The following is a 27,438-nucleotide window of genomic DNA, read 5'->3' as shown; positions in this document are numbered from 1 at the left end:
TCTGACCTGTTGCATCTGGTCAAGAAGTGGCTGCAGACAGAATCCTCAACACCTGTGCAGATGATAAAATGGGTGGTGATGGACCGGTTTCTGCACTCCCTGCCAAGGCCCGTACTGACTTGGGCTGCCCAGGGTGATCCTTGGAATGCCGATGAACTGGTCAGACTGGTCCAGAAATACCAGGGGTTTAAGGTTCCATGGGAAGGCAGCCCACTCCATACTGTGGGTCCCAACAGGGGGCGAAGGCCCAAAAGGGGTTGGGGCATCCAAGGTCCAAAGGGGCGTGGGAGGTGGTGCCCAAGGTACCTACAGGTGATGTTATTTGCTGGAGGTGCCTGTTGTCCCCTGATCCCCAAGCAAATGGACTGCAGCATAGAATGTCGTAGTTCATGTTATGCATATCCTGCCTGCAGTGTGAACTCTCCACCCAACGTGGGGCCTCAAGCGTGTCCCATGAAGGTGAATGGTCAGGAGGTAAAGGCACTGCTAGACTCCGGGAGTTTAGTGACCCTTGTGACGTTCACTTTTCCTCTCCAACTGATCCCGGTGAAAAAGGTCAGCGTTTGGTGCATACATGGTGATACTAAGGACTACCCTATGGCAAGAGTGGACATTGAAACAGCCTACGGTACTGAGTCCCATGAGGTCGGCGTCATTCGGGACTTGTTGCACCCTATTATTATAGGCTGGGACTTTTGTTTATTTTGGGATCTGTCGGGGAAGGGTTCTGAATTTGCTGATGCGAATAGGGGAACCAGTGAACCCTAATAAGGTATCACCACACCCAGAGGCAGACTGATTTCTCTTTTGTGTCCTTGTGGGGGATGAGGAGGAAGTGTCCCTGGTGTCTGACATTCTGGAGTAAGGGGGACCAGTGAGAATTTTGGGACTGCCCAACATGGGGACCCAACTCTGAAAGAAGCCTTTAACAATGTCACTGTCATTAATGGGGTTGCACAAGAGCCTGGGGCTGACACAAGGTTTCCCTATTTTATGATGAGTGTGGAGTTGTTGCATAGAGTCACAAAATTGAGGGAGGAGTTGGTGGAACAGTTAATAGTGCCGGGCCCCTATAGACAGAAGGTGTTGGTCAAGGCCCATTCACACATCTTGGGTGGACATCTGGGAGTGGAAAAAATGCAGGAACGGATTGTGCAGAGGTTTTATTGGCCTGGGTGTCAACTATTGCAGGTCCTGGCCTATGTGTCAGTTAACCGCCCCCACCTCTCACTTTTGCAGTCCCTTCATGCCATTGCCCGTCATCGAAGTGCCGTTCGAGAGAATTGCTGTGGACTTGGTTGGTCCCTTGGTGAAATCTGCTTGTGGGCATCAATACATATTGGTCATCCTGGACCATGCCAAATGCTACCCTGAAGGAATTCCTCTGAAAAACTCCTCCGTAAAAGGTATAGGCCGTTATTGGTCCATGTCTTTTCCTAGGCAGGTTTATCAAAGGAGATCTTGACTGACCAGGGAACATCTTTTATGAGTAAGGTGATGAGGGAGTTTTGCAAGGTCCTGCAAATCTCCCAGTTAAGGACTTCAATGTACCACCCTCAGACAAATGGCCTTGTTGAAAGGTTCAATAAAGCACTGAAAAGCATGCTAAGGAAAGCTATAGAAAAGGACTGTAGAGACTGGGACTGTCTCTTACCATATCTGTTGTTTTCCATCTGTGAGGTTCCACAGGCCTCCATGGGGTTCTCGTCAATTGAGCTTCTGTATGGCCAACATCCGTAAGGTCTCCTGGATATAGCCAAGGAAATATGGAAGCCGAAGTCACACCCCACAGAAGCATCACTGAGCACGTGTCACTGATGCAGCAGAGGATTGTGAAGGTGATGCTCATCGTAAAAGGACACCAACTCCAGGCACAAAAAGCTCAAGCCAGGATCTACAACTGGTCAGCCAAAGTGAGGCAGTTTAATTCCGAAGACTGAGTTCTTGTGCTAATTCCAATGATGGAGAGCAAGTTCTTGGCCAAATGGCAAGGGCTGTATGAGGTGGTGGAGAAGCTTGGTGATGTAAATTATAAGATTCTTCAACCAGGAAGACGGAAACCATAACAGGTCTACCATCTCAACTTCATCAAGCCATGGCAAGACAGAGAACCGGCTGAAACTCCATGCTTACTGGCCAACCCAGAAGGCAAGGTTGGAGGTGTTACCATAGTGGTGACACTTTCGAAAGCCCAGAAAGAGCAGTGCCAAGAGTTGCTCCAGAAAAACAAGAACCTGTTCTCAGAATTGCGGGGGTGCACGAAGGTCATAGAACATGAAGTTCTGACGGAGCCACATGTGCGCATAAAAGTGAAGCCTTATCGGATTCCAGAGGCCCGTTGAGAAATGAGTTCCAAGGAGGTGGTGCTTATGTTAAAACTTGGAGTCATTGAGGAGTCCAAGAGTGGTTGGTCGAGCCCAATTTTCTTGGTCCCAAAACCAGATGGTGATTGGAGGTTCTACAAGGACTATTGGAAATTGAATAAGGTCTCGAAGTTCGACGCATATCCCATGCCACAGGTCGATGAGTTAATGGGCCGCCAAGGTACATAACCACCTTGGATTTGGCAAAGGGATATTAGCAGATCCCCATGGCACAGGAAGTCAAGGAGAAGACTGCGTTTTCTATTCTGGACGGATGCATCCAGTATGTCCGGACGTCGTTTGGACTGCAGGGACCTCCGGCGAACTTCCAGAGAGCTATGAACAGAATCCTTGCACACCATAAGAAATATACCGCTGCATACCTGGATGATATCATTATCTTTAGCCCGGACTGGGAGAGTCATCTGGAAAAGGTCCAAGCAGTGTTTGATGCTCTAAGGAAGGCGGGGTTTTCAATAAACCCAAAAGAAGTGAGCCTTACGGAAAGAAGAAGCCAAGTACCTGGGATAGGTAGTGGGTCGAGGCAAGATAAAACCACAAATCAGTAAAGTGGAGGCAACTCAAACATGGCCGAGACTGTTGACTGTTGTTCAAGAAGCAAGTTAGAGCCTTCCTTGGGATTGTGGGATACTACAGGAGGTTCATCCCAAACTTTGCCATGATGACCGCATCCCTGACTGACTTCCTTAAGGGGCAAAATTGGTAATAGTCAAATGGTCTGAAGAGGTAGAGATGGACACAAAGTGGAAAAATGCTAGTCACAGTTGATTTTTAGCCGTACAAGATTTCAACTTCCATGTAGAGCATAGAGCAGGGAAGCTACATGGTAAAGCCGATGCCCTCTTGAGAATCCCTTGTCTGGTAGGAGAAAGTGCCAAGCCCCATGGCTTTAGGCAGAGAGGGAGGTATGTTGTGTGACTAATGGTCGAATAGTTGATGAGAGGTGTTGTGAGTTCATTTTCCCCTCCGTCACTGAGGCCTGGTGAACTCCCTATTCTAGTGAAGGAAGGTAGTGAGCCTGATTATCAGACACCTGGGACTAATGAAGACGATTGGCTGAGTGGAGTCACTGACTGGATTTAAGGCAGCCTATGTCCTTTCTGCCCTGCGGGTGATTTCTCTGTGAACTCTTGGACACCAGTCTGATTCCTGCTCTCCTAAAGCTAAGTTTTCTGTTTTGCCTTTTGCATTTAAGATTTGTTTTTGTTTTTCTTGCTTATTGGATTCTGCCACTCCCTGCTGGAGTGTGCAGTGTTCCTTGAGCTCTGTCTTCTGAAAGTACCTGAGCGCTGATTTAGTTTTTGAAGCTTAGTTGCTTCAGGGCCATTTTTATATCAGCTTGTTGGCTTTTGTCTCTGATAGGGTTTTGGCAGATTGCAGACAGCAGCCTTCCTATCCGTTCCTATCTAGGTAGTTTTTGGGCCCCGTCTTTGCTCAGCCTGTGTAAGTGTTTTCATCTTGCTTCACCGTCATTATATGTGGGGGGCTGCCTATTGCTTTGGGGTCTGCTCTGGGGCAGTTAGATTTCCCCTTTCCTTCTTTAGGCCTATGTATCTCTCCAGCTGTGATCGAGGGGTCTAGGTCATCGTAGGAACCCCCCACGACTACTGCTAGTTGTGTTGATAGGTTCAGGGGTCTGCAATCTGATAGTTGCCAACTTCTTGCTAGAGATGGGGTGCACCTTACGAAGACTGGTAAGCATGTATTTGGAAGTCGCCTTGCTACACTTGTAAGGAGAGCTTTAAACTAGAACAACATGGGAAGGGAAGCAAAAGACCAGAAAAAGCCATACACCTGACAAATGCTATTGAGAACTCTGCTATTAGAAGTGGAAAGGAAGAACAAAGACGAAAGAATCTAATTAATAAAAATATTGGAGAAAGAGAAACCAATCACAAACTAAAATGTTTCTATACTAATGCACAAAGCATGGGCAACAAACAAGGAGAATTGGAACTACTAACACAGGAAAAGAAATATGATGTCATTGGAATCACTGAAACTTGGTGGGACAATACACATGATTGGAATACAAGACTAGAAGGATACAATTTATTTGCAAGAAACAGACTTGATAAACGAGGAGGGGGTGTCGCATTGTATGTTAGAAACGCGTATATCTGCACAGAGATTGAAGCTTCAGAGACTGGGAGTTCTGTGGAAACTGTTTGGGTAAGAATACAAGGACAGAACAATGGAAAGGACACCATTGTAGGCATTTACTACAGGCCGCCTGTGCAAGCTGAAGCTATGGATGAACTCTTTATGCATCAAATGGCCAAGTTCTCCAAAAAATATGACATAGTTGTCATGGGAGATTTCAACTATCCAGACATTTGTTGGGAATCTCTCTCAGGCAAAACTAACAGGTCAAGGAAATTCTTATCCTCTCTTGCTGACAACTTTATCTTCCAAAAGGTAAGGGAGAAAACAAGGGGAACTGCTACCTTGGATCTAATCCTTATAAACAGGGAGGAAATGGTTGAGGAGGTAAAAGTGGCTGGGACCCTAGGAGGTAGCGACCATGCTATTTTAGAATTTTGGATAACTAGAGGCGGAAGACCTGTGAAGACTCAGACATCAAGGTTAGATTTCAGAAAGGCAGATTTTAAGGGATTCAGAAAGAGAATTGGAGGGATCCAATGGCTGGATATCCTTAAAGACAAAAATGTCCAGGAAGGATGGGAAATCTTGAAAAATGAAATTCTCAAAGCACAGTTGTTAACAATTCCGAAAAGAGGGAAGAATAGGAAGCAGTTAAGGAAACCAGGATGGATGAACACAGAACTTAAGCACATGCTAAAAAGGAAGAAAAAAATGTTTATAAAATGGAAAGAGGGAGGCATATCTAAAGAAGAATATAATGCTGTCTGCAGAACCTGCAGGGCACAAATCAGATTAGCTAAAGCTGAAAATGAATTGAGGCTTGCAAGAGATGTCAAAAGCAATAATAAAGGATTTTGGGGATATGTCAAAAGTAAAAGAAAAGTCAAAGATGCTATAGGATTTTTACAGGATGAAAATGATGAAATGGTAAGACAGGATGTTGAGAAGGCTGAACTTTTAAATTCCTATTTTGCATCTGTTTTCTCTCAGAAAGGAAATGTAACATCAACTGTTATTCACTGTCCTATTAAGGGAATAGAAGAATCCAGGATATCTATAAACAGAAAAATAGTGAGGAAACACTTAGCTAGCCTAAATGAATTCAAGTCTCCAGGTCCAGATGAATTACACCCCAGAGTACTGAAGGAGATAGCAGAAGAAATTTTTGAACCCCTCTCTATAATCTTTGAAAATTCTTGGAGAACAGGAGAAGTGCCAGAAGACTGGAGAAGAGCAAATGTTGTTCTTATCTTCAAAAAGGGGAAGAAGGTGGACCCAGGTAACTATAGGCCGGTGAGTCTGACTTCTATACCAGGAAAGATCTTTGAACAAATTATTAAACAACATGTATGTCAATACCTGGATAAGAATGAAGTGATTAAACAGAGTCAGCATGGGTTTGTAACTAATAAGTCATGTCAGACTAACTTAATTTCCTTCTATGACGGAATCACTGATTGGGTAGATCAAGGAAATGCTGTAGATATAGTATATCTTGACTTCAGCAAAGCATTTGACAAAGTCTCTCATACAATCCTTATTGAAAAAATGATTAAGTATGGAATGGACAAGGCAACTGTTAGGTGGATTCATAACTGGCTTAGTGATCGGACCCAAAGAGTGGTCGTAAATGGCTGCACATCCAGTTGGAAGAATGTCTCAAGTGGGGTACCACAGGGCTCTGTCCTGGGCCCTGTATTGTTCAACATCTTTATCAACGATTTAGATGAAGGAATTGAGGGTAAACTGATTAAATTTGCTGATGACACAAAGCTAGGAGGGATAGCTAATACTAGAGAAGAGAGAGAGAGGATTCAAAAAGATTTAAATAAACTGGAGAAGTGGGCAGCAACTAACAGAATGGTTTTTAACAGGGAGAAATGCAAAGTACTACATCTGGGCAATAAAAATGGAAAAAGCATATATAGAATGGGAGGAATAGGGCTAAGTGACAGCACATGTGAAAAAGACTTGGGTATACTAATAGATCACAGACTGAATATGAGTCAACAGTGTGATGCAGCAGCAAAAAAGGCAAATGCAATTCTAGGATGTATTAACAGAAGCATACAGTCTAGATCACGTGAAGTCATTATTTCCCTCTACTCCTCTTTGGTCAGACCTCATCTGGAATATTGTGTACAGTTTTGGGCACCACATTTTAAAAAAGACATCAACAAACTGGAGCAAGTTCAGAAAAGAGCGACCAGAATGGTGACCGGTCTGCAAACCCTGTCTTATGAGGAAAGGTTGCAGGATTTGGGAATGTTTAGTTTGCAAAAGAGAAGACTGAGAGGAGACTTAATAGCTGTCTACAAATATCTAAAGGGCTGTCACATTGTAGAAGGATCAACTTTATTCTCATTTGCACAAGGAAAGACTAGAAGCAATGGGATGAAACTGAATGGGAGGAGACACAGATTAGATATTAGAAAAAACTTTTTGACAGTTAGAGTGATCAATGAGTGGAACAGGCTGCCACGAGAAGTGGTGAGTTCTCCTTCAATGGAAGTCTTCAAACAGAGGCTGGACAGACATCTGACTGGGATGATTTAGCGAATCCTGCTTTGAGCAGGGGGTTGGACCAGATGGCCCAGGAGGTCCCTTCCAACTCTACGATTCTATGATTCTATGATTCTATGATTCTATGATTCTCTGGTTTTCAGGACTTAGCTAGCATTTCTGTTTTTGCCTCCTACGGTGACTCAATCATAACAGAGAGGTATGTGTCACAGAAATGGCTTGTCTCTGTGATATAACCTGGAGTATTTTCTCTAGTGCATGAAAGCACTAAGAGGATCATTTGTTGCACCTGGGACTGGGTTTGCGAATAACTATGAGAGATTGATGAGTCCAGCTACCCACATACCTCACATCTGGGTGTGGTTACAGCCTATATAATGGAGGCTGTTTGGCATATGGTCTGTGTATTGGGAGGGAGAAGGCCTCCTGCGTGTTTGGCTCCAGACCGAGCCTGAATACTGGACACTATCCCAGCCTGTGTGCCCACAGGCCTGACGGAGCAGAGCCCTGCTAAGGACATTGTGACTTTATTTTGCCTAATCTAAAGGCTGTTTACTTTCTGTTTGTGCATCTGGGGTTTATGAAGCAATAAATCCACATGAACTTTTAAAGGAACGTGCCTCCTGTTTTCCTCTCGTCGCATCCAAGTGAGTACAACCACTGCAACACTTATGCAACCAAATCATTTTGGTTTTGCTATTTTTACTTCCTCAGTCAAAATTATTTCAGTTTGTTTCACACTAAATTTGTACAGATTATGGGTAACATAAAAGGTGGAAAAAGTTCTGAAATCATTCTTCTTGGTATGTTTTTTTTACAAGACAAAAACCTGGCATTTTAGGGGTGAGTAGACTTTTAAATTCCACCGTAAGTTTTTGAATGCCAGTTGCTTTTATATAGACAGTACATTCCTCCTTTCCTGAGATATCAATATTTGAATTGCTATGCAAATGAGGCTGTTTATCTGAAGCATCTGTCACTCCAGCTCTATTCCCCACTCAGCTTTGCCTCCTCCTGCTTGACTGACAGCCTCTACGCAATGTCATTTCAGGGAAACAAACCATCAGTCACGCAGGAGGAGTCACAGAGGAATGAAATGGCTAGATAACGGTATTGATGGACTTATCTTTGCAAGTTCTGCAAGTGCATATGAGTAGATGTGAAATGCTGCTGACAGATCTCCTTTAATGCCAAAGAGGGGGGTTCCAACAGGCAACTCTTCCTTTGCCAGCATATATAAATACAAGTTTAGGGAAGCAAAGTCATCTTTTTAATAAAGCTTAGCTATGACTGTATCTTTCTATGCAGTTTCACAAGATATATGTACATAAAAAGATTGTTCCATAAACAACATATTTTACAGGACATGTAAAAAAATTTAAATAGTAAATGTAAGAAGACAAGGGGTTAGACCACTTGGACCACCATAAATAAAAAGAATGGGAGCCTAAAGTCCCCTGTGTAAATCAAGCAGTAATGAAAATTTGTACCCAATGCTTCAATGACTGTCAATGGGAGTGGCAGTGATACATGATCACTACCGTTCCATTCACACAGTGAATTTTGGCCCACACTCTTGACATCAATGGGTTTTTTAGCAGCTCGATCCACAGTTATCATAAATATTTTCATCTATTCTGTAGCTACAGTGGGGAAAATATTAATGATAAAGTATTTGATACACTGACGATTTTGCAAGTGTTCCCACCTACAAAGAATGGAGAAGTCTGTAATTTTTATCATAGGTACACTTCAACTGTGAGAGACAGAATATAAAAATGAGAACCAGAAAATTAAATTGCATTTTATTGCATGAAATAAGTATTTGATCACCTATCAACCAGCAAGAATTCTGGCTCTCACAGACCTGTTAGTTTTTCTTTACGAAGCCCTCCTAATTTGCACTCATAACCTGTATTAGTCAAACCTGTTTAAACTCTTTACCTGTGTTCTGCCTTCTTCCACGTATGATGCTGTGTGGATTCCAGCATATGGCTAAACCCTTCATCCACTCCCAGTAAAAAGACTGTTTGAGTGCTTAAGTCTATATTTATTGAGATGACGTGAACAACAATGGAAGATGATAACAGATGATATAGTGGAGGAGATTGGTGAACACAATTGTGGATGAGATCAGGTAAAAACTATAAAGAAACAGACAGTACAATACATCAGTACTGGCAGATAACAACACAGCAATAATACAGGGTGCTATTATAAGAGTACCAGGCACCATTACAGAAGTTGAGCAATACGACACACAATGCAGGGAAGAGAGATATCTAAGCAACTTAAGGCTGTCAGCATTGCACTAACTGAACAGGGGTGCATCTGTCTAAAATGGAGTGCAAAGGCATTACAAGGAGCTGGAAATACATTGCACATATCATGGGGGCTGCATTATGGCTAGTTAACACAGATATATAGCACAACACATAACCGTATTAAAGCCTCACCGGAATCCGCTTGATAGGATCAGCGATTTTGCAGAGAGAAGGACACATGTGAGCAGCTCAGACATCCAAGAGAAAATGGCTACAAGCTTCCAAGCTCGGGAAACCTGAAGGGGCGGTTCTAAACAGAACAACTTTAAAGGGAAAGGATTCTAAATTCATGAACAGAAAAGAAGACAACTATGACATCTAATGGCCATAGCTGGAACAGCACTTAAGAAATTTCTTGCTGCACATGAATGGGCAGAACAAACTGTATAAAAAACACCTGCCCATAAAATCAATCACACACTAACTTCTTTCCCATGGCCAAGGCCAAACAGCTGCCTAATGACACCAGTGACAAAATTGTAGAGATGGACAAGGCTAGGATAGGCTAAAGGACAATAGGCAAGCAGTTTGGTGAGAAGGCAACAACTGTTGGTACAATTATTAGAAAATGGAAGAAACACAAGATGACTGTTAATCTTCCTCAGTCTGAGGCTCCATGCAAGATCTCGCCTCATGGGGTAAGGATGATTGATTCTGAGAAAGGTCAGTAGTCAGCCCAGAACTACATGGGATGACCTGGTCAATGACCTAAAGAGCGTTGGGACCACAGTCTCATACATTACCGTAAGTAACACACTACGCTGTCATGGATTAAAAATCTGAAGGGCATGCAGGGTCCCTCTGCTCACGTCAGCATATGTCCAGGCCCTTTTAAAGTTTGCCAATGACCATCTGGATGACCTTGAAGAGGCTTGGGAGGTCAGATGAGACCAAAATAGAACTTTTTGGTATCAACTCAGCTAGCCAAGTTTGGAGGAAGATAAAGGATGAGTACAACCCCAAGAACACCGTCCCATCCGAGAAGCATGGTGGGGGAAACATCACATTTTAGGGGTGTTTTTCCTAAAAAGATCTGTGTGGAGGAGTGAGCCAAAATCCCTTCTCCAGTGTGTGCAAAGTTAGTCAATAACTACAGGAAACGTCTGACATATGTAATTATACCAAATTTTAAGTTCTGCTTTTCTATTCAAATACTTATTTCATGCAATACAATGAAAATTAATTATGTAAAAATCATACAATATGATTTTTCTGGATTTTCTTTTAAGATTCTGTCTCTCACAGTTGAAGTGTACCTACTATAAAAATTACAGACTTCTCCATTCTTTGTACAGTTGTGGCCAAAAGTATTGACACCCCTGCAATTTTCTCAGATAATACTCAGTTTCTTCCTGAAAATGATTGCAAACACAAATTCTTTGGTATTATTATCTTCATTTAATTTGTCTTAAATGAAAAAACACAAAAGAGAATGAAGCAAAAAGCAAAACATTGATCATTTCACACAAAACTCCAAAAATGGGCCAGACAAAAGTATTGTCACCCTCAGCCTAATACTTGGTTGCACAATATTTAGCCAAAATAGCTGCGACCAACCGCTTCCGGTAACCATCAATGAGTTTCTTACCATGCTTTGCTGGAATTTTAGACCATTCTTCTTTGGCAAACTGCTCCAGGTCCCTGATACTAGAAGAGTGACTTCTCCAAACTGCTATTTTTAGATCTCTCCTCAGGTGTTCTATTCTAGTGCTTTTTGAAGTGTGTTTTGGGTCATTGTCCTTCTGGAAGACCCATGACCTCTGAGGGAGACCCAGCTTTCTCACACTGGGCCCTACATAATGCTGCAAAATTTGTTGGTAGTCTTCAGACTTCATAATGCCATGCACACGGTCAAGCAGTCCAGTGTCAGAGGCAGCAAAGCAACCCCAAAACATCAGGGAACCTCCGCCATGTTTGACTGTAGGGACCGTGTTCTTTTCTTTGAATGCCTCTTTTTTTCTCCTGTAAACTCTATGTTGATGCCTTTGCCCAAAAAGCTCTACTTTTGTCTCATCTGACCAGAGAACATTCTTCCAAAATGTTTTAGGCTTTTTCAGGTAAGTTTTGGCAAACTCCAGCCTGGCTTTTTTATGTCTCGGGGTAAGAAGTGGGGTCTTCCTGGGTCTCCTACCATACAGTCACTTTTCATTCAGACGCCGACGGATAGTACGGGTTGACACTGTTGTACCCTCGGACTGCAGGGCAGCTTGAACTTGTTTGGATGTTAGTCGAGGTTCTTTATCCAACATCCACACAATCTTGCGTTGAAATCTCTTGTCAATTTTTCTTTTCCGTCCACATCTAGGGAGGTTAGCCACAGTGCCATGGGCTTTAAACTTCTTGATGACACTGCACACGGTAGACACAGGAACATTCAGGTCTTTGGAGATGGACTTGTAGCCTTGAGATTGCTCATGCTTCCTCACAATTTGGTTTCTCAAGTCCTCAGACAGTTCTTTGGTCTTCTTTCTTTTCTCCATGCTCAATGTGGTACACACAAGGACACAGGACAGAGGTTGAGTCAACTTTAATCCATGTCAACTGGCTGCAAGTGTGATTTAGTTATTGCCAACACCTGTTAGGTGCCACAGGTAAGTTACAGGTGCTGTTAATTACACAAATTAGAGAAGCATCACATGATTTTTCAAACAGTGCCAATACTTTTGTCCACCCTCTTTTTTATGTTTGGTGTGGAATTATATCCAATTTGGCTTTAGGACAATTCTTTTTGTGTTTTTTCATTTAAGACAAATTAAATGAAGATAATAATACCAAAGAATTTGTGTTTGCAATCATTTTCAGGAAGAAACTGAGTATTATCTGACAAAATTGCAGGGGTGTCAATACTTTTGGCCACAACTGTAGGTGTGAAGACTTGCAAAATCAGAAGTGTATCAAATAATTACTCTCCCCTTTGTAGATGATAAATGTTGTTTATGGGATAACCTCTTTAAAGTGAACCTGTCAGGAGAATCATGCTTCCTGAACTATGGGTAACATGAATGACATGCTCACTCATTACAAATAGTTACATTTTATTCTGAAATGCAGCAACTTTACAGAGAAAACATAGTTTGTAAATGAGCCGAGAATGGGGAATAGTCATGGGTGTAGCTCTCCTACTTTTCCCTGCCTGACTCGGCTTGAAGGACTTTAGTAGTAAATAGGATTCACTTACATTGCTCCATGGCTTTGGGTGTAGACATTTTTGTATCTGAATCATCTGGCTCAGGAACCCCAGCTAGCATGAAACATACCCAGTATAAATTATATCTTCAAATGCATGAAATATCCATAATAGCATTTTTGCTACATTACAGTGACATTACAACTATCATTATTACCAAACCTAATTGTGGTTTTAAAATGAGTAAGATGTTTAAGAGGTCACAAGGAGCATTATAGTTTATCAACCAGGCCAGTGCTTATGTCACTTCTTCTTATGCCGCATAAGCAGATATAATAATGAAAGTGATACTGAAAAGACTTTCAGGCTTAGACATTTATTGAATGTACATGTAATGGATGATGCATGATAAATGAGACTATTTCCAGGAAAAGAGGTTGGTGGTACACAACATGAATAGAAATCTGGCAGTGCTAGACATTATTCTACCATGGTTTAGGCCAACAAAACATGCATGACATATTGACTTTATGGCCGAGTCACACAGCTCCATCCAGAGTCAAATCTTATATTGCAGCTGGTACAATACAATAGTATCATATATTTGATGCATTTGCATTTTAAAACATTTATTTATGGTAAAGTAAAAGGAGTTGTGTAGTATCACTCCTTTAAAAATTTTGGAAACCACAATTACACAAATCAAATTACTTGGCCGTATAAAACTTTCTTTACAAAAATAAGTTGTCACTTACTGCCAGTGGATGAGCACCTTTATAATAAAATTATTGTAGCTAGATGCCTGTTTATGCAGAGAGGTTCAAGTGTACTTATATTGACTGATTGAACTATTTGTACATTCACATAGAGGGTTTAGCGCCTATAAAAATCATACTGATATTGTAGATTTTAGTTTTTTTTTAATTGAAAGACACTTTTGCTAGATATGTAAATGATGGGACTTCGATGCACCCTTGGTGTGGCCAAGGGCTCAGTGCCTTGTTCTGACCCCTTAATTATCCCTCTTTGCCCCTTCCCTTACAGTGACTGAGAGTAGAGTTGAGCGACTTTTGGTTTTTTAGGGTCGCGTTTCGTGAAACCCGACTTTTCCAAAAGTCGGGTCGAGCAAGATCGTCCGATTATAGGGAAAAGTCGGGGTCGTCCCGAGACATGAAACCCAATGTAAGTCAATGTGGAATAAAAATCGGCAGTGAGAGGAGGACAGGAAACACACCTACAGTGCCCATTTGAATGCCAAAAGCATCAATTCTTCTTACTTAAGCTTGTCAACCTTAATTAACTTCATAATACAAGTTACGCACTGAAAAATGGGGGTTATTTGGCTAAAGTTGTGGGGGGGGGAGGGCTGGCTGCAGGTTTTCATGTGCCCTGGGCGAAAGAGCGCCCCTTTAACACATACCACAACTCATCATGCTCCGATACGGCAGATAAATACATCTCATGACGAGGCCCATCTATTTCTCCATACAGAATCATTGGTCCCATATAATGTTTGAAACAGTATATGATGAGCTCCACATAATGCTACAGTATATGTTGGTCCCCATGGATGAAGCTCCACTGTCTTATGGGCCCAAATAATGCTCCAAACATAATGGGCCCCATTTCTAATGCTCTATTGTATACTGGGCCCTGTAAATGCTGCTCCAGTGTCTGATGTCCACCTTTGGAATGTTCCAGTGTATGGTGGGCCCCATCTATCATTCTCCAGAGTATAGTGCTCCCCAAAAATTGCTGTCCCAACATTGAAAACAATCAAATAAGTCTCCTCGCTAGGGAATCCCTGTACTTGTCTGAACAGGTGCTGTAGCTTGCTTAACAGCTCGCCAGCCGTTCTCACGCCCAGTATGGATTGCACGTGATTGCACAAAGGTTAGAAAGGGTACCGTATCCCTGGATAACATGTATGGATAGCGTACACATTCAAAATATATGTCTCAGGAGGCAGGCTCAGACGGTGTCAGGCCCAGTATGGATTGCACGTGATTGCACAAAGGTTAGAAAGGGTACCGTATCCCTGGATAACATGTATGGATAGCGTACACATTCAAAATATATGTCTCAGGAGGCAGGCTCAGACGGTGTCAGGCACAGTATGGATTGCACGTGATTGCACAAAGGTTAGAAAGGGTACCGTATCCCCGGATAACATGTATGGATAGCGTACACATTCAAAATATATGTCTCAGGAGGCAGGCTCAGACGGTGTTAGGCCCAGTATGGATTGCACGTGATTGCACAAAGGTTAGAAAGGGTACCGTATCCCTGGATAACATGTATGGATAGCGTACACATTCAAAATATATGTCTCAGGAGGCAGGCTCAGACGGTGTCAGGCACAGTATGGATTGCACGTGATTGCACAAAGGTTAGAAAGGGTACCGTATCCCCGGATAACATGTATGGATAGCGTACACATTCAAAATATATGTCTCAGGAGGCAGGCTCAGACGGTGTCAGGCACAGTATGGATTTGACGGCCCAGATTACACAGCGGAGGAGCAGGGAGAGGTAAAGATTGCAAATGCTGGGGCCCTGCCCAAGCAAGGGGGGCCCACTCGTGGGCGTCGGTACTGGCACTGGGCCCCTCATAGTACAGCGGTGTGTCTGACGGCGGGTGTGCACCACCACCGTCAGAGACACTTGATTGCACTATGAGGGACCCTGTGCCAGTGCCCGCGCCCAAGAGTCGGCCTACCCACCTGTCCAGGGCAACGGCACTCGCACGGTGTCGTGTGGTAGGTGGTGACCCCGGCCATGGGGGGGGGAGGCAGCACAGTTAGGGAGTTTTAGAAAGTGGCATATGTTGATGTTGGACATTCAGCTGATGCAAAAGGCGAAATAGGTGAAGTACTAGGAAGAGGTGGACCAAAGCAAGCCATTTTTCTGTCACCCTATGTGTCATCAGGGGAAGGTGGGACAAAATCCTTGGAAACCCATGCGTGGTTCATTTTAATGAAGGTTAGATCATCCACATTTTGGGTTGACAGACGGGTTCTTTTTTCTGTCAGGATTGATCCAGCTGCACTGAAGACTCTTTCCGATAGCACACTTGCAGCTGGGCAAGCGAGCTCCTGTAAGGCATATTGGGCCAATTCAGGCCAGGTGTCCAGTTTAGCGGCCCAATAGTCAAAGGGGAATGACCTGTGTGGGAGAACATCGATATGGGAGGAAAAGTAGTTTGTAACCATAGTTGACAACTGCTGTCTCCTGTCACTTTCCATCGATGCAGTATTACCAGTTGTGTGAGCGGTATTTGAAAAATCAGTCCACAACATTGTCATGAAACCCCTGTCTCCAACGCCACTTCTGCTGTGTGCACCACGAACACCTCTGCCAAGCTGCCCCCGGCCCGTACGGCTCGTGTGAGAACCATCACCGCTGCTGTGTGCTGGGAATGCCTCAAGCAACCGATTTACCAGAGTTGCTTGTTTATTAGCCAATATTAGGTCAAGGTTCTCCTGTGGCATGATGTTTTGTAATTTGCCTTTATAGCGTGGATCCAGGATGCTGGCCAACCAGTAGTCGTCATCGTTCATCATTTTGGCAATGCGGGGGTCCCTTTTTAGGATCCGCAAGGCATAATCTGACATGTGGGCCAATGTTCCCGGTGTCAATGATGCACTGCGAGTGCTGGGTGGAGGAGCACTTTCTGGCAAATCCACATCCCTCCAGTCACGCACAAACCCTGTACCAGACCTTGCCACGCCAACATTTTCACTTGCCCCACGAGATGCATCCTCCTCCCCTAAGTAATCATCCCCATCATCCTCCTCCTCCTCCTCTTCTTCCTCCACCTCGTCCAGGAGAGGTCCCTGAGCAGACAATGGCTGAATGTCATCAAGGATTCCCTCCTCCTCTTCCTCCTCATCAACATTGGCTGCAGACGCCTGCTCCTTAAGGTGCGTCAAAGTTTGCATGAGCAGACGCATAAGTGGGATGCTCATGCTTAGGATGGCGTCGTCTGCGCTTACCAGCCGTGTGCATTCCTCAAAACACTGAAGGACTTTACAAAGGTCTTTCAGCTTCGACCACTGCACGCCTGTCAACTCCATGTCTGCTCTCAAAGTGCCTGGCCGTGTATCCTCCCACAAATGCATTATGGCCTGCCTCTGCTCGCACAGCCGCTCCACCATGTGCAGGGTGGAGTTCCACCTTGTTGCAATGTCGATAATGAGGCGGTGGTTGGGAAGGTGGAGCAATCGCTGCAGCTTCTGCATACGAACGGAGTGTACAGGCGACCGGCGGATGTGCGCGCACAGTCTTCGCACCTTCTGGAGCAGGGCTGTTAACTCCGGATAATTTTTGAGGAAGCACTGCACCACCAGGTTCAAGGTGTGAGCCAAGCAAGGTATGTGGCTGAGTTTTGAAAGGGCTATGGCTGCCACAAAATTACGGCCGTTATCACTAACTACCTTGCCTGCCTCAAGATGTACACTGCCCAGCCATGACTCAGTTTGTCGCTTCAAGTACTCGGCCAGCACCTCGGCGGTGTGTCTGTCGCCCAAACACATCATCTGCAACACAGCCTGCTGACGCTTTCCACTAGCTGCTCGATAGGGGGACACATCGTGTGCAACAGTGGCAGCTACAGATGGAGTGCTCGTACGACTGCGCTCTGTGGACGAGCTTTCGCTTCTGGAGGAGGAGGAGGAGGAGGAGGAGGGTCGAACGCCTACAGCCAACTGTTTCCTATACCGTGGGCTAGGCAGCACTGTCCCACCACCGCTGTCCCCTGTGGACCCTGCATCCACCACATTAACCCAGTGCGCAGTGATGGACACGTAACGGCCCTGGCCATGCCGACTGGACCATGCATCAGTTGTGAGGTGCACCTTTCCGCTCACTGACTGCTTGAGTGCATGGACAATGCAGTCTTTCACATGATGGTGGAGGGCTGGGATGGCTTTGCGAGAGAAGAAGTGGCGACTGGGTAGGTCATAGCGTGGTACTGCATAGGCCATGAGTTCGCGGAAAGCTGTGCTTTCCACCAACCGAAAGGGCATCATCTCAAACGAGATTAGTTTGGCAATGTGGGCGTTCAAACCCAGTGTACGCGGATGAGAGACTGAGTACTTTCTTGACCTACTCATAGTGTCTGGGAGGGTGAGCTGGACTTGAGAGCTGCATATGGTGGAAGTAGCGGTGGACAGGGCGGACTGAGAGAGGGTTGATGATGGTGATGGAGTTGGTGTTCTTTCTGATGGCCTAGAATCAGTCTTTCGTTGATATAACAGTGGGATTCCCTGACTGCTGTGGTCTTGCAACGACACCTCAACATTTGCTGCTGTGCTAACTGGTGGGCACACAGTGGGGGAAACAATGTAGCGTTGCTGACTACCTTCGTTGTGATCAGTTGCACATGTGGCACTTGAGGTTTGGTGTTGTGTCCGCGCTTGCAAGTGCATGCTGGTTAAATGTCTAAGCATGCAACTGGTATTCAAATTTTTCAGATTTTTCCCTCGGCTAAAGGTCTTTGCGCACTTCTTACAGATAACCTTGGCCTGATCATGAGGATTTTGTTCAAAAAAGTGCCACACTGCACTCTTCCTACTTTGGCAGACATTTTGCGGCCTAGCACGCTGTGATCTTTTGACCCTCTGGACAAGCTGTCCAGCAACTCTTTTGATGTTTGGAACCTGTCTTTGGAGTGCTCCGGGCCTGCCAGATAACAGCTGTTGCGATGTCGATGTCTGCTGTGGATGCTCCTCATCTGAGCTATTGGAAGCAGCACCCTCTTCCCCCAATGGATGCCAATCTGGGTCAACAACTGGGTCATCCATCACCTCCTCTTCTATGTCATGTGCACCTTTCTCTGTGTCACCGTGTATGGTGGTATAGTGTGCGGGAAGGGGCACCTGAGTCTCATCAGGGTCAAAATCTGGCTCTGTACACTGCGAGGACAATGTAGTGCTCTGAGTGAATGTACCAGCAGAATCATCCATCAGCGGTTGTGCATCAGTGCACTCCATGTCAGATTCATCTTGGCCTGGGTAATTCACCATTTCACTTGATAATCCAGGCATGGTATGTGAAAACAGCTCCATGGAGTAATCAGTAGTATGGCCTGCGTCATCCTTCAATCTTGGTTGGGGTGAAGGACACAAGGAAAGCTGTGGTTCATGAACATGAGCCTCCAATGACGACTCAGTGCTTTTACTTTTTACAACTGAAGAAGAGGAGGCGATAGAGCTGGAGGCTGAGTCAGCAATGTAAGACAAAACTTTTTCCTGATGCTCTCCCTTTAAAAGCGGTTTGCCAACTCCTAGAAAACTAAGCGTTCGAGGCCTTATGTAGCCAGACGATGACGCAGGGTCAGCACCTCCTGCATTCGGTCCTATTTTGCTCTTGCCACTACCATCAGATCCACCACTAACACCATCATTACCAGCTGCCAACCCCCGCCCAATTCCACGGCCTCTTCCACCAGCCTTCCTCATTTTTGGTAGAAATGTAGACAAAATCCAACAAACTATATAGTAATGTAAAACAAGGTACAAGGTGTCTATAGGACAGGGGAGATTTAGAATTTCTGCACACACTTGTGGACAGTGGACACTTTTGGATTGTGTGAGGCCCACTGATATCTGAGCGCTATGTGACAGGCTTGATGGCACAGCTGCCTGTGACCAAAGTGACGAGAGGATAATGGAGATTTTGAATCTCTGCGCACACTTTTGGACACTGGACACTTGTGGATTGTGTGCGGCCCACTGATATCTGAGCGCTATGTGACAGGCTCGATGGCACAGCTGCCTGTGACCAAAGTGACGAGAGGATAATGGAGATTTTGAATCTCTGCGCACACTTTTGGACACTGGACACTTGTGGATTGTGTGAGGCCCAGTGATATCTGAGCGCTATGTGACACGCTCGATGGCACAGCTGCCTGTGACCAAAGTGACGAGAGGATAATGGAGATTTTGAATCTCTGCGCACACTTTTGGACACTGGACACTTGTGGATTGTGTGAGGCCCACTGATATCTGAGCGCTATGTGACAGGCTCGATGGCACAGCTGCCTGTGACCAAAGTGACGAGAGGATAATGGAGATTTTGAATCTCTGCGCACACTTTTGGACACTGGACACTTGTGGATTGTGTGAGGCCCACTGATATCTGAGCGCTATGTGACAGGCTCGATGGCACAGCTGCCTGTGACCAAAGTGACGAGAGGATAATGGAGATTTTGAATCTCTGCGCACACTTTTGGACACTGGACACTTGTGGATTGTGTGAGGCCCACTGATATCTGAGCACTATGTGACAGGCTCGATGGCACAGCTGTGACCAAAGTGACGAGAGGATAATGGAGATTTTGAATCTCTGCGCACACTTTTGGACACTGGACACTTGTGGATTGTGTGAGGCCCACTGATATCTGAGCGCTATGTGACACGCTCGATGGAACAGCTGCCTGTGACCAAAAGTGACGAGAGGATAATGGAGATTTTGAATCTCTGCGCACACTTTTGGACACTGGACACTTGTGGATTGTGTGAGGCCCACTGATATCTGAGCGCTATGTGACAGGCTCGATGGCACAGCTGTGACCAAAGTGACGAGAGGATAATGGAGATTTTGAATCTCTGCGCACACTTTTGGACACTGGACACTTGTGGATTGTGTGAGGCCCACTGATATCTGAGCGCTATGTGACAGGCTCGATGGCACAGCTGCCTGTGACAAAAGTGACGAGAGGATAATGGAGATTTTGAATCTCTGCGCACACTTTTGGACACTGGACACTTGTGGATTGTGTGAGGCCCACTGATATCTGAGCGCTATGTGACAGGCTCGATGGCACAGCTGTGACCAAAGTGACGAGAGGATAATGGAGATTTTGAATCTCTGCGCACACTTTTGGACACTGGACACTTGTGGATTGTGTGAGGCCCACTGATATCTGAGCGCTATGTGACACGCTCGATGGCACAGCTGCCTGTGACCAAAGTGACGAGAGGATAATGGAGATTTTGAATCTCTGCGCACACTTTTGGACACTGGACACTTGTGGATTGTGTGAGGCCCACTGATATCTGAGCGCAATGTGACACGCTCGATGGCACAGCTGCCTGTGACAAAAGTGACGAGAGGATAATGGAGATTTTGAATCTCTGCGCACACTTTTGGACACTGGACACTTGTGGATTGTGTGAGGCCCACTGATATCTGAGCGCTATGTGACAGGCTCGATGGCACAGCTGTGACCAAAGTGACGAGAGGATAATGGAGATTTTGAATCTCTGCGCACACTTTTGGACACTGGACACTTGTGGATTGTGTGAGGCCCACTGATATCTGAGCGCTTTGTGACACGCTCGATGGCACAGCTGCCTGTGACCAAAGTGATGAGAGGATAATGGAGATTTTGAATCTCTGCGCACACTTTTGGACACTGGACACTTGTGGATTGTGTGAGGCCCACTGATATCTGAGCGCTATGTGACAGGCTCGATGGCACAGCTGCCTGTGACCAAAGAGACGAGAGGATAATGGAGATTTTGAATCTCTGCGCACACTTTTGGACACTGGACACTTGTGGATTGTGTGAGGCCCACTGATATCTGAGCGCTATGTGACACGCTCGATGGCACAGCTGCCTGTGACCAAAGTGACGAGAGGATAATGGAGATTTTGAATCTCTGCGCACACTTTTGGACACTGGACACTTGTGGATTGTGTGAGGCCCACTGATATCTGAGTGCTATGTGACACGCTCGATGGCACAGCTGCCTGTGACCAAAGTGACGAGAGGATAATGGAGATTTTGAATCTCTGCGCACACTTTTGGACACTGGACACTTGTGGATTGTGTGAGGCCCACTGATATCTGAGCGCTATGTGACACGCTCGATGGCACAGCTGCCTGTGACCAAAGTGACGAGAGGATAATGGAGATTTTGAATCTCTGCGCACACTTTTGGACACTGGACACTTGTGGATTGTGTGAGGCCCACTGATATCTGAGCGCTATGTGACAGGCTCGATGGCACAGCTGTGAGAAAAGTGACTAGAGGATAAGGGAGATTGGATTGCTTTTAAAAAAGCAGTTTGCGGAGCAGTGGGTAAACAGCAATGCCAGCCTGTCAGGAAGCCTTAAAAGGCAGCCCAACAACCAACACCACTGATACACCACAATATAGCCTCCCCTTGCACTGCACACACAGTGACTTGTGTGTTGTGCAGGCCAAATCGCTAGCAGCAGAAGCAGTTTTTTTGTCTTCTTCCCTGCCTAACGCTCTCCCTACAGAATCAGCAGCAACCTCTCCCTATACTAAGATCGTCAGAAGTAAGATGGCGGTCGGCGTGCACGCCCTTTTATACCCCCTGTGACGCCCACCAAAGCAAGCCAATCACTTGCATGCCCTTCTGAAAGATGGTGGTGACCCGTGCCTAGGTCATCACGTTGCCCACAGTGTCCGTGGATCCTGATTGGCTGAAAAAGAGCGCAAAACAAACTTTTGAAACGCGACTTTGGCGCGTAAGTCGCCGACCTCGTGGCCGACCTCATCCTAGGGTCGGGTTTCGTTTCATGAAACCCGACTTTGCCAAAAGTCGGCGACTTTTGAATTTTTTCGACCCGTTTCTCTCAACTCTAACTGAGAGTACTAACTTTGGAATGCTGCTTGATCTAAATCCCTAGCCTATCACATACTGACACTTCAGGAGCCAAGAGTATGCAAAGTGTCAGTCCCCAGGGGCCCAATTCTCATTCCTTTCTTGTGTGTAGCGGCTGGGCTGCTCGCTGCACGCAGGATAACAGAGCAGTGGGCGGCCGATGCTGACAGGAGAGAGATATGAGAACATGCACAATGTCTGTGTTGCACCAGCCTCTATGTTGGAGAAACAGGACAGAGACTGAGAGCAAGGATGAGGTCTCACCGTCATTCAATTACAGACAAAAAACCCATTTACCTGTGGCCAAACATTTCTGTGGTCCAGGACACAACATTGACAATATGAAAGTTGTCATTTTGAAAGGCAATTTCACATCACAGAAGCATTGCAGAGTTTGGGAATGCAAATTCATTACAATCTTTGATTCTGTTCACACAGGACTCAATTTGTCAGAAGGATTTATGGCCCACTACTAAATCTGAGCTATTTCCCCATTGCATATGGGGAACTTTCACACCACTTATCTAATCTTACCTAATTAACCCCTTCCTGACATCCGACGTACTATCCCGTCCATGGGGCCCGGGCCCCTATGCCCATGGACGGGATAGTACGTCTACCGCGATCAGCGGCGCCCACGTGGTGAGCGCCGCTGATCGCGGCCGGGTGTCAGCTGATTATCACAGCTGACACCCGGCACAATGTGTCAGGGGCAGTCATGGACCGCCCCCGACACGTTAACCCCTTGCACACCGCGATAAAACACGATCGCGGTGTACCGGGAGTTAAAGGGAAGCATCGGCAGGGAGGGGGCTCCCTCCGTGCTTCCCTGAGCCCCCCACGGCAGCGCAATGTGCAGCGCCGCTGCCGGGGGCTCCTTTCCCCGAATCCAAGATGGCGACGGGGGCCTTCGGGGGCCTGCAGGAAGCTGGCTTCCTCAGTGCCTGCAAAGCGCAGGCAAGAAGAAGTCTTCTTCAATGCCTGTGACAGATTGCTGATCTGTCACAGTGATCTGTGATGTGACAGATCAGCGATCTGTCACAGGACAGTGATGTCCCACCTGGGACTATGTAATAAAGTAAAAAAAATTTAAAAAAAGTGTAAAAATAATTTAAAAAAAATCGCCAAATAAATTAGTAAAAAAAATAAAAAAAAATTCCCCAATAAATTCATTTTTTGAAAAAAAAAAAACCAAAACAATAAAAGTACACATATTACGTATCGCCGCGTCCGTAACGACCCGCCCTATAAAACTGTACCATTAGTTAACCCCTTTAGCGAACCCCTTAAAAAATAAAAATAAAAAACGAAGGAAAAAATAATGAATTATTATCATACCGCCAAACAAAAAGTGTAATAACGCACGATCAAAAAGACGCATATAAATATCCATGGTACCGCTGAAAACGTCATCTTGTCCCACAAAAAACGAGCTGCGACACAGCATCATCAGCGAAAAAATAAAAAAGTTATAGCTCGCAGAATAAAGCGATGCAAAAATAATTATTTTTTATACAAAATAGTTTTCATTGCATAAAACCGACAAAACATAAAAAACGACCTAAATGAGGTATCGCTGTAACCGTACTGACCTGAAGAATAAAACCGCTTTATCAATTTTACCGCACGCGGAACGGTGTAAACGCACTCCCCCAAAAGAAATTCATGAAACGTTGCTTTTTGTTCATCCTGTGTCCCAAAAATCAGAATAAAAAGCGATCAAAAAATGTCACTTGCCCGAAAATGGTACCAATAAAAACGTCAACTCGTCCCCGCAAAAAATAAGACCTCACATGACTCGGTGGGTCAAAATACGGAAAAATTATAGCTCTCAATATGTGGTGATGCAAAAACTATTTTTACAATAAAAAGCATCTTTTAGCGTGCGACAGCTGCCAAAAATAAAAACCGCCATAAATAGTAAATCAAACCCCCCGTTATCACCCCCTTAGTTAGGGAAAAATAATAAAATTAAAAAAATGTATTTATTTCCATTTTTCCATTAGGGTTAGGGCTAGGGTTAGGGTTAGGGCTAGGGTTAGGGCTAGGGTTAGGGCTTGGGTTAGGGCTAGGGTTAGGGCTGAGATTAGGGTTAGGGGTGTGTTGGGGTTCGGGTTGGAGTTAGAATTGGGGGTTTCCACTGTTTGGGCACATCAGGGGCTCTCCAAATGCAACATTGCGTCTGATCTCAATTCCAGCCAATTCTGAGTTGAAAAAGTCATATGGTGCTCCTTCCCTTCCAAGCTCTGCCATAGTAACATAGTAACATAGTAACATAGTTATTAAGGTTGAAGGGAGACTTTAAGTCCATCTAGTTCAACCCATATCCTATCCTAACTTGCCCTAACATGTTGATCCAGAGGAAGGCAAAAAAACCCCATGTGGCAAGAGTAAGCTTCACATTGGGGAAAAAAATTCCTTCCCGACTCCACATACGGCAATCAGACTAGCTCCCTGGATCAACGCAATATTAAGGAGACTAGTGTATATACCCTGTAATATTATACTTTTCAAGAAAGGCATCCAGTCCCTTCTTAAATTTTAGTAGTGAATCACTCATTACAACATCATATGGCAGAGAGTTCCATAGTCTCACTGCTCTTACAGTAAAGAATCCGCGTCTGTGAGTATGCTTAAACCTTCTTTCCTCCAGACGTAGAGGATGCCCCCTTGTCCCCGTCATAGGTCTAAGAGTAAAAAGATCATTAGAAAGGTCTTTGTATTGTCCCCACATATATTTATACATTGTAATAAGATCACCCCTAAGCGTTCGATTCTCCAAACTAAATAACCCCAAGTGTAATAACCTGTCTTGGTATTGCAGACCCCCTAGTTCCCTAATAACCTTGGTCGCTCTTCTCTGCACCCGCTCCAGTTCAGCTATGTCTTTCTTATACACCGGAGACCAGAACTGTACACAGTATTCTAAGTGTGGTCGCACTAGTGACTTATATAGAGGTAAAATGATGTTCTCCTCATGAGCATCTATGCCTCTTTTAATGCATCCCATTATTTTATTTGCCTTTGCAGCAGCTGCTTGACTCTGGCCACTAAATGTGAGTTTGTCGTCCACCCGTTCACCCAGGTCTTTTTCAGTGACTGTTTTGCCCAGTGTTTTACAATTAAGCACATAATTATACAACTTGTTCGTTCTACCCAAGTGCATGACCTTACATTTATCCCCATTAAAGCTCATTTGCCATTTATCAGCCCAAGCTTCTAGTTTACATAAATCCTCCTGTAATATAAAATTGTCCTCCTCTGTATTAATTACCCTGCAGAGTTTAGTGTCATCTGCAAATATTGAAATTCTACTCTCTATGCCCCCTACAAGGTCATTAATAAATATGTTAAAAAGAAGCGGGCCCAAAACTGACCCCTGTGGTACCCCACTGCTAACCGTGACCCAGTCCGAGTGTGCTCCATTAATAACCACCCTTTGTTTCCTATCCCTGAGCCAGCTCTTAACCCACCTACACATATTTTCCCCTATCCCCATTGTTCTCATTTTATGTATCAACCTTTTGTGTGGCACTGTATCAAAAGCTTTTGAAAAGTCCATGTACACCACGTCCACTGCATTCCCTTGGTCCAGTCCGGAACTTACCTCTTCATAAAAGCTTATCAGATTAGTCTGACAGGAACGGTCCCTTGTAAACCCATGTTGATATTGGGTCATGAGGTTATTCTTCTTCAGATACTCCAGTATAGTATCTCTTAGAAAACCCTCCAGGATTTTACCCACAGTTGAGGTTAAACTTACTGGCCTATAATTTCCAAGTTCAGTTTTTGTCCCCTTTTTGAATATTGGCACCACATTTGCTATACGCCAGTCCTGTGGTACAGACCCTGTTATTATGGAATCTTTAAAGATTAAAAATAGTGGTCTATCTATGACTGTGCTTAATTCCTGCAGTACTCGGGGGTGTATCCCATCCGGGCCCGGGGATTTGTCAATTTTAGTGATTTGTAGACGCCGCCGTACTTCCTGCTGGGTTAAGCAGGTGACATTTAATGGAGAATTTTTATCCCTGATCATGTTATCCGTCATGGGATTTTCTTGTGTAAATACTGTTGAAAAAAAGTCATTTAGCATATTGGCTTTTTCCTCATCCTCATCCACCATTTCACCCAGACTATTTTTAAGGGGACCAACACTATCATTTTTTAGCTTCTTACTATTTATGTAGTTAAAGAATATTTTGGGATTATTTTTACTTTCTCTGGCAATGAGTCTCTCTGTCTCAGTCTTTGCTGTCTTGATTTGCTTTTTACAGAATTTATTTAATCTTCTGTATTTATTTAATGCCTCATCACTACCTACTTGCTTTAATTCTCTAAATGCTTTATTTTTATCTCTTATTGCGCCCTTTACATTAGCCATAGTGGTTTCCTCCTATTTCTCGCATGTTTATTCCCATACGGTATATATTGTGCACAGGTCCTATTCAGGATGCTAATAAACGTCTCCCATTTTCTTTGTGTATTTTTATGTCTCAGGATATCGTCCCAGTTAATTGCACCAAGATCATCTCTCATCCGTTGGAAATTTGCCTTCCTGAAGTTTAGTGTCCTTGTAACCCCTCTACTACACATCTTATTAAAGGATACATGAAAACTTATTAATTTGTGATCACTATTACCCAAGTGACCCTCAACCCTTACATTTGATATGCGGTCTGGCCTGTTGGTTAATATTAGGTCTAGCAGTGCCCCCCCTCTTGTTGGGTCCTGAACCAGTTGTGAAAGGTAATTGTCTCTCATCGTTGTCAGAAACCTATTACCTTTGCAGGAACTGCAGGTTTCGGTTCCCCAATGTATTTCAGGGTAGTTGAAGTCCCCCATAATAATGACTTCTCCTTGAGTCGCTGCTTCATCTATTTGCTTTATGAGGATATTCTCTGTAGCTTCCATTATTTTTGGAGATTTATAACAAACCCCTATCAGTATTTTATTATTTTTCCCCCCTCCCCTTATCTCTACCCACAGGGACTCTACATTTTCATTAGATTCATGGATTCATTAGATGCCCCCAAACAGTGTTTTACCCCCACATGTAGGGTATCAGCCTACTCAGGACAAATTGCAAAACAATTTTTGGGGTCCAATTTCTCCTGTTACCCTTGGGAAAATGAAAAAATTGGGGACTAATTGATCATGTTTGTGGAAAAAATACGATTTTTTTATTTTCATACCTGGGCATTATAAACTTCTGTGAAACCCTTGGGGGTTCAAAGTTCTCACCTCACATCTAAATAAGTTCCTTAGGGGGTCTAGTTTTCAAAATGGGGTCATTTGTGGGGGGTTTCCACTGTTTAGGTACATTAGGGGC

General features: G+C 44.5%; 1 protein-coding gene across 7 annotated transcripts in view; it reads right to left on the bottom strand.

The window, feature by feature from the left end:
* The window catches only part of ERICH6B (glutamate rich 6B), a 440,905-nt gene that overhangs the window by 210,416 nt on the left and 203,051 nt on the right, over positions 1-27,438 (bottom strand). For 6 of the 7 annotated variants that reach the window (XM_073580272.1, XM_073580271.1, XM_073580276.1 and 3 more), the window contains exon 5: positions 12,516-12,578. The exons of the other annotated variant lie outside the window; for it this stretch is intronic. In XM_073580272.1, coding sequence (XP_073436373.1) covers positions 12,516-12,578 — 63 coding nt within the window. The remainder of the gene's footprint in view (positions 1-12,515; positions 12,579-27,438) is intronic. 7 annotated transcript variants of the gene reach the window in all.

This window comes from Dendrobates tinctorius, unplaced genomic scaffold (genome assembly GCF_039654945.1).
Source record: "Dendrobates tinctorius isolate UK_male_01 unplaced genomic scaffold, ASM3965494v1 ptg000064l, whole genome shotgun sequence".
NCBI classification, from domain to species: Eukaryota; Metazoa; Chordata; class Amphibia; order Anura; family Dendrobatidae; genus Dendrobates; species Dendrobates tinctorius.
The sequence above is the reverse complement of the archived record's forward strand: the minus strand, read 5'-3'. Positions and strand labels throughout refer to the sequence as shown.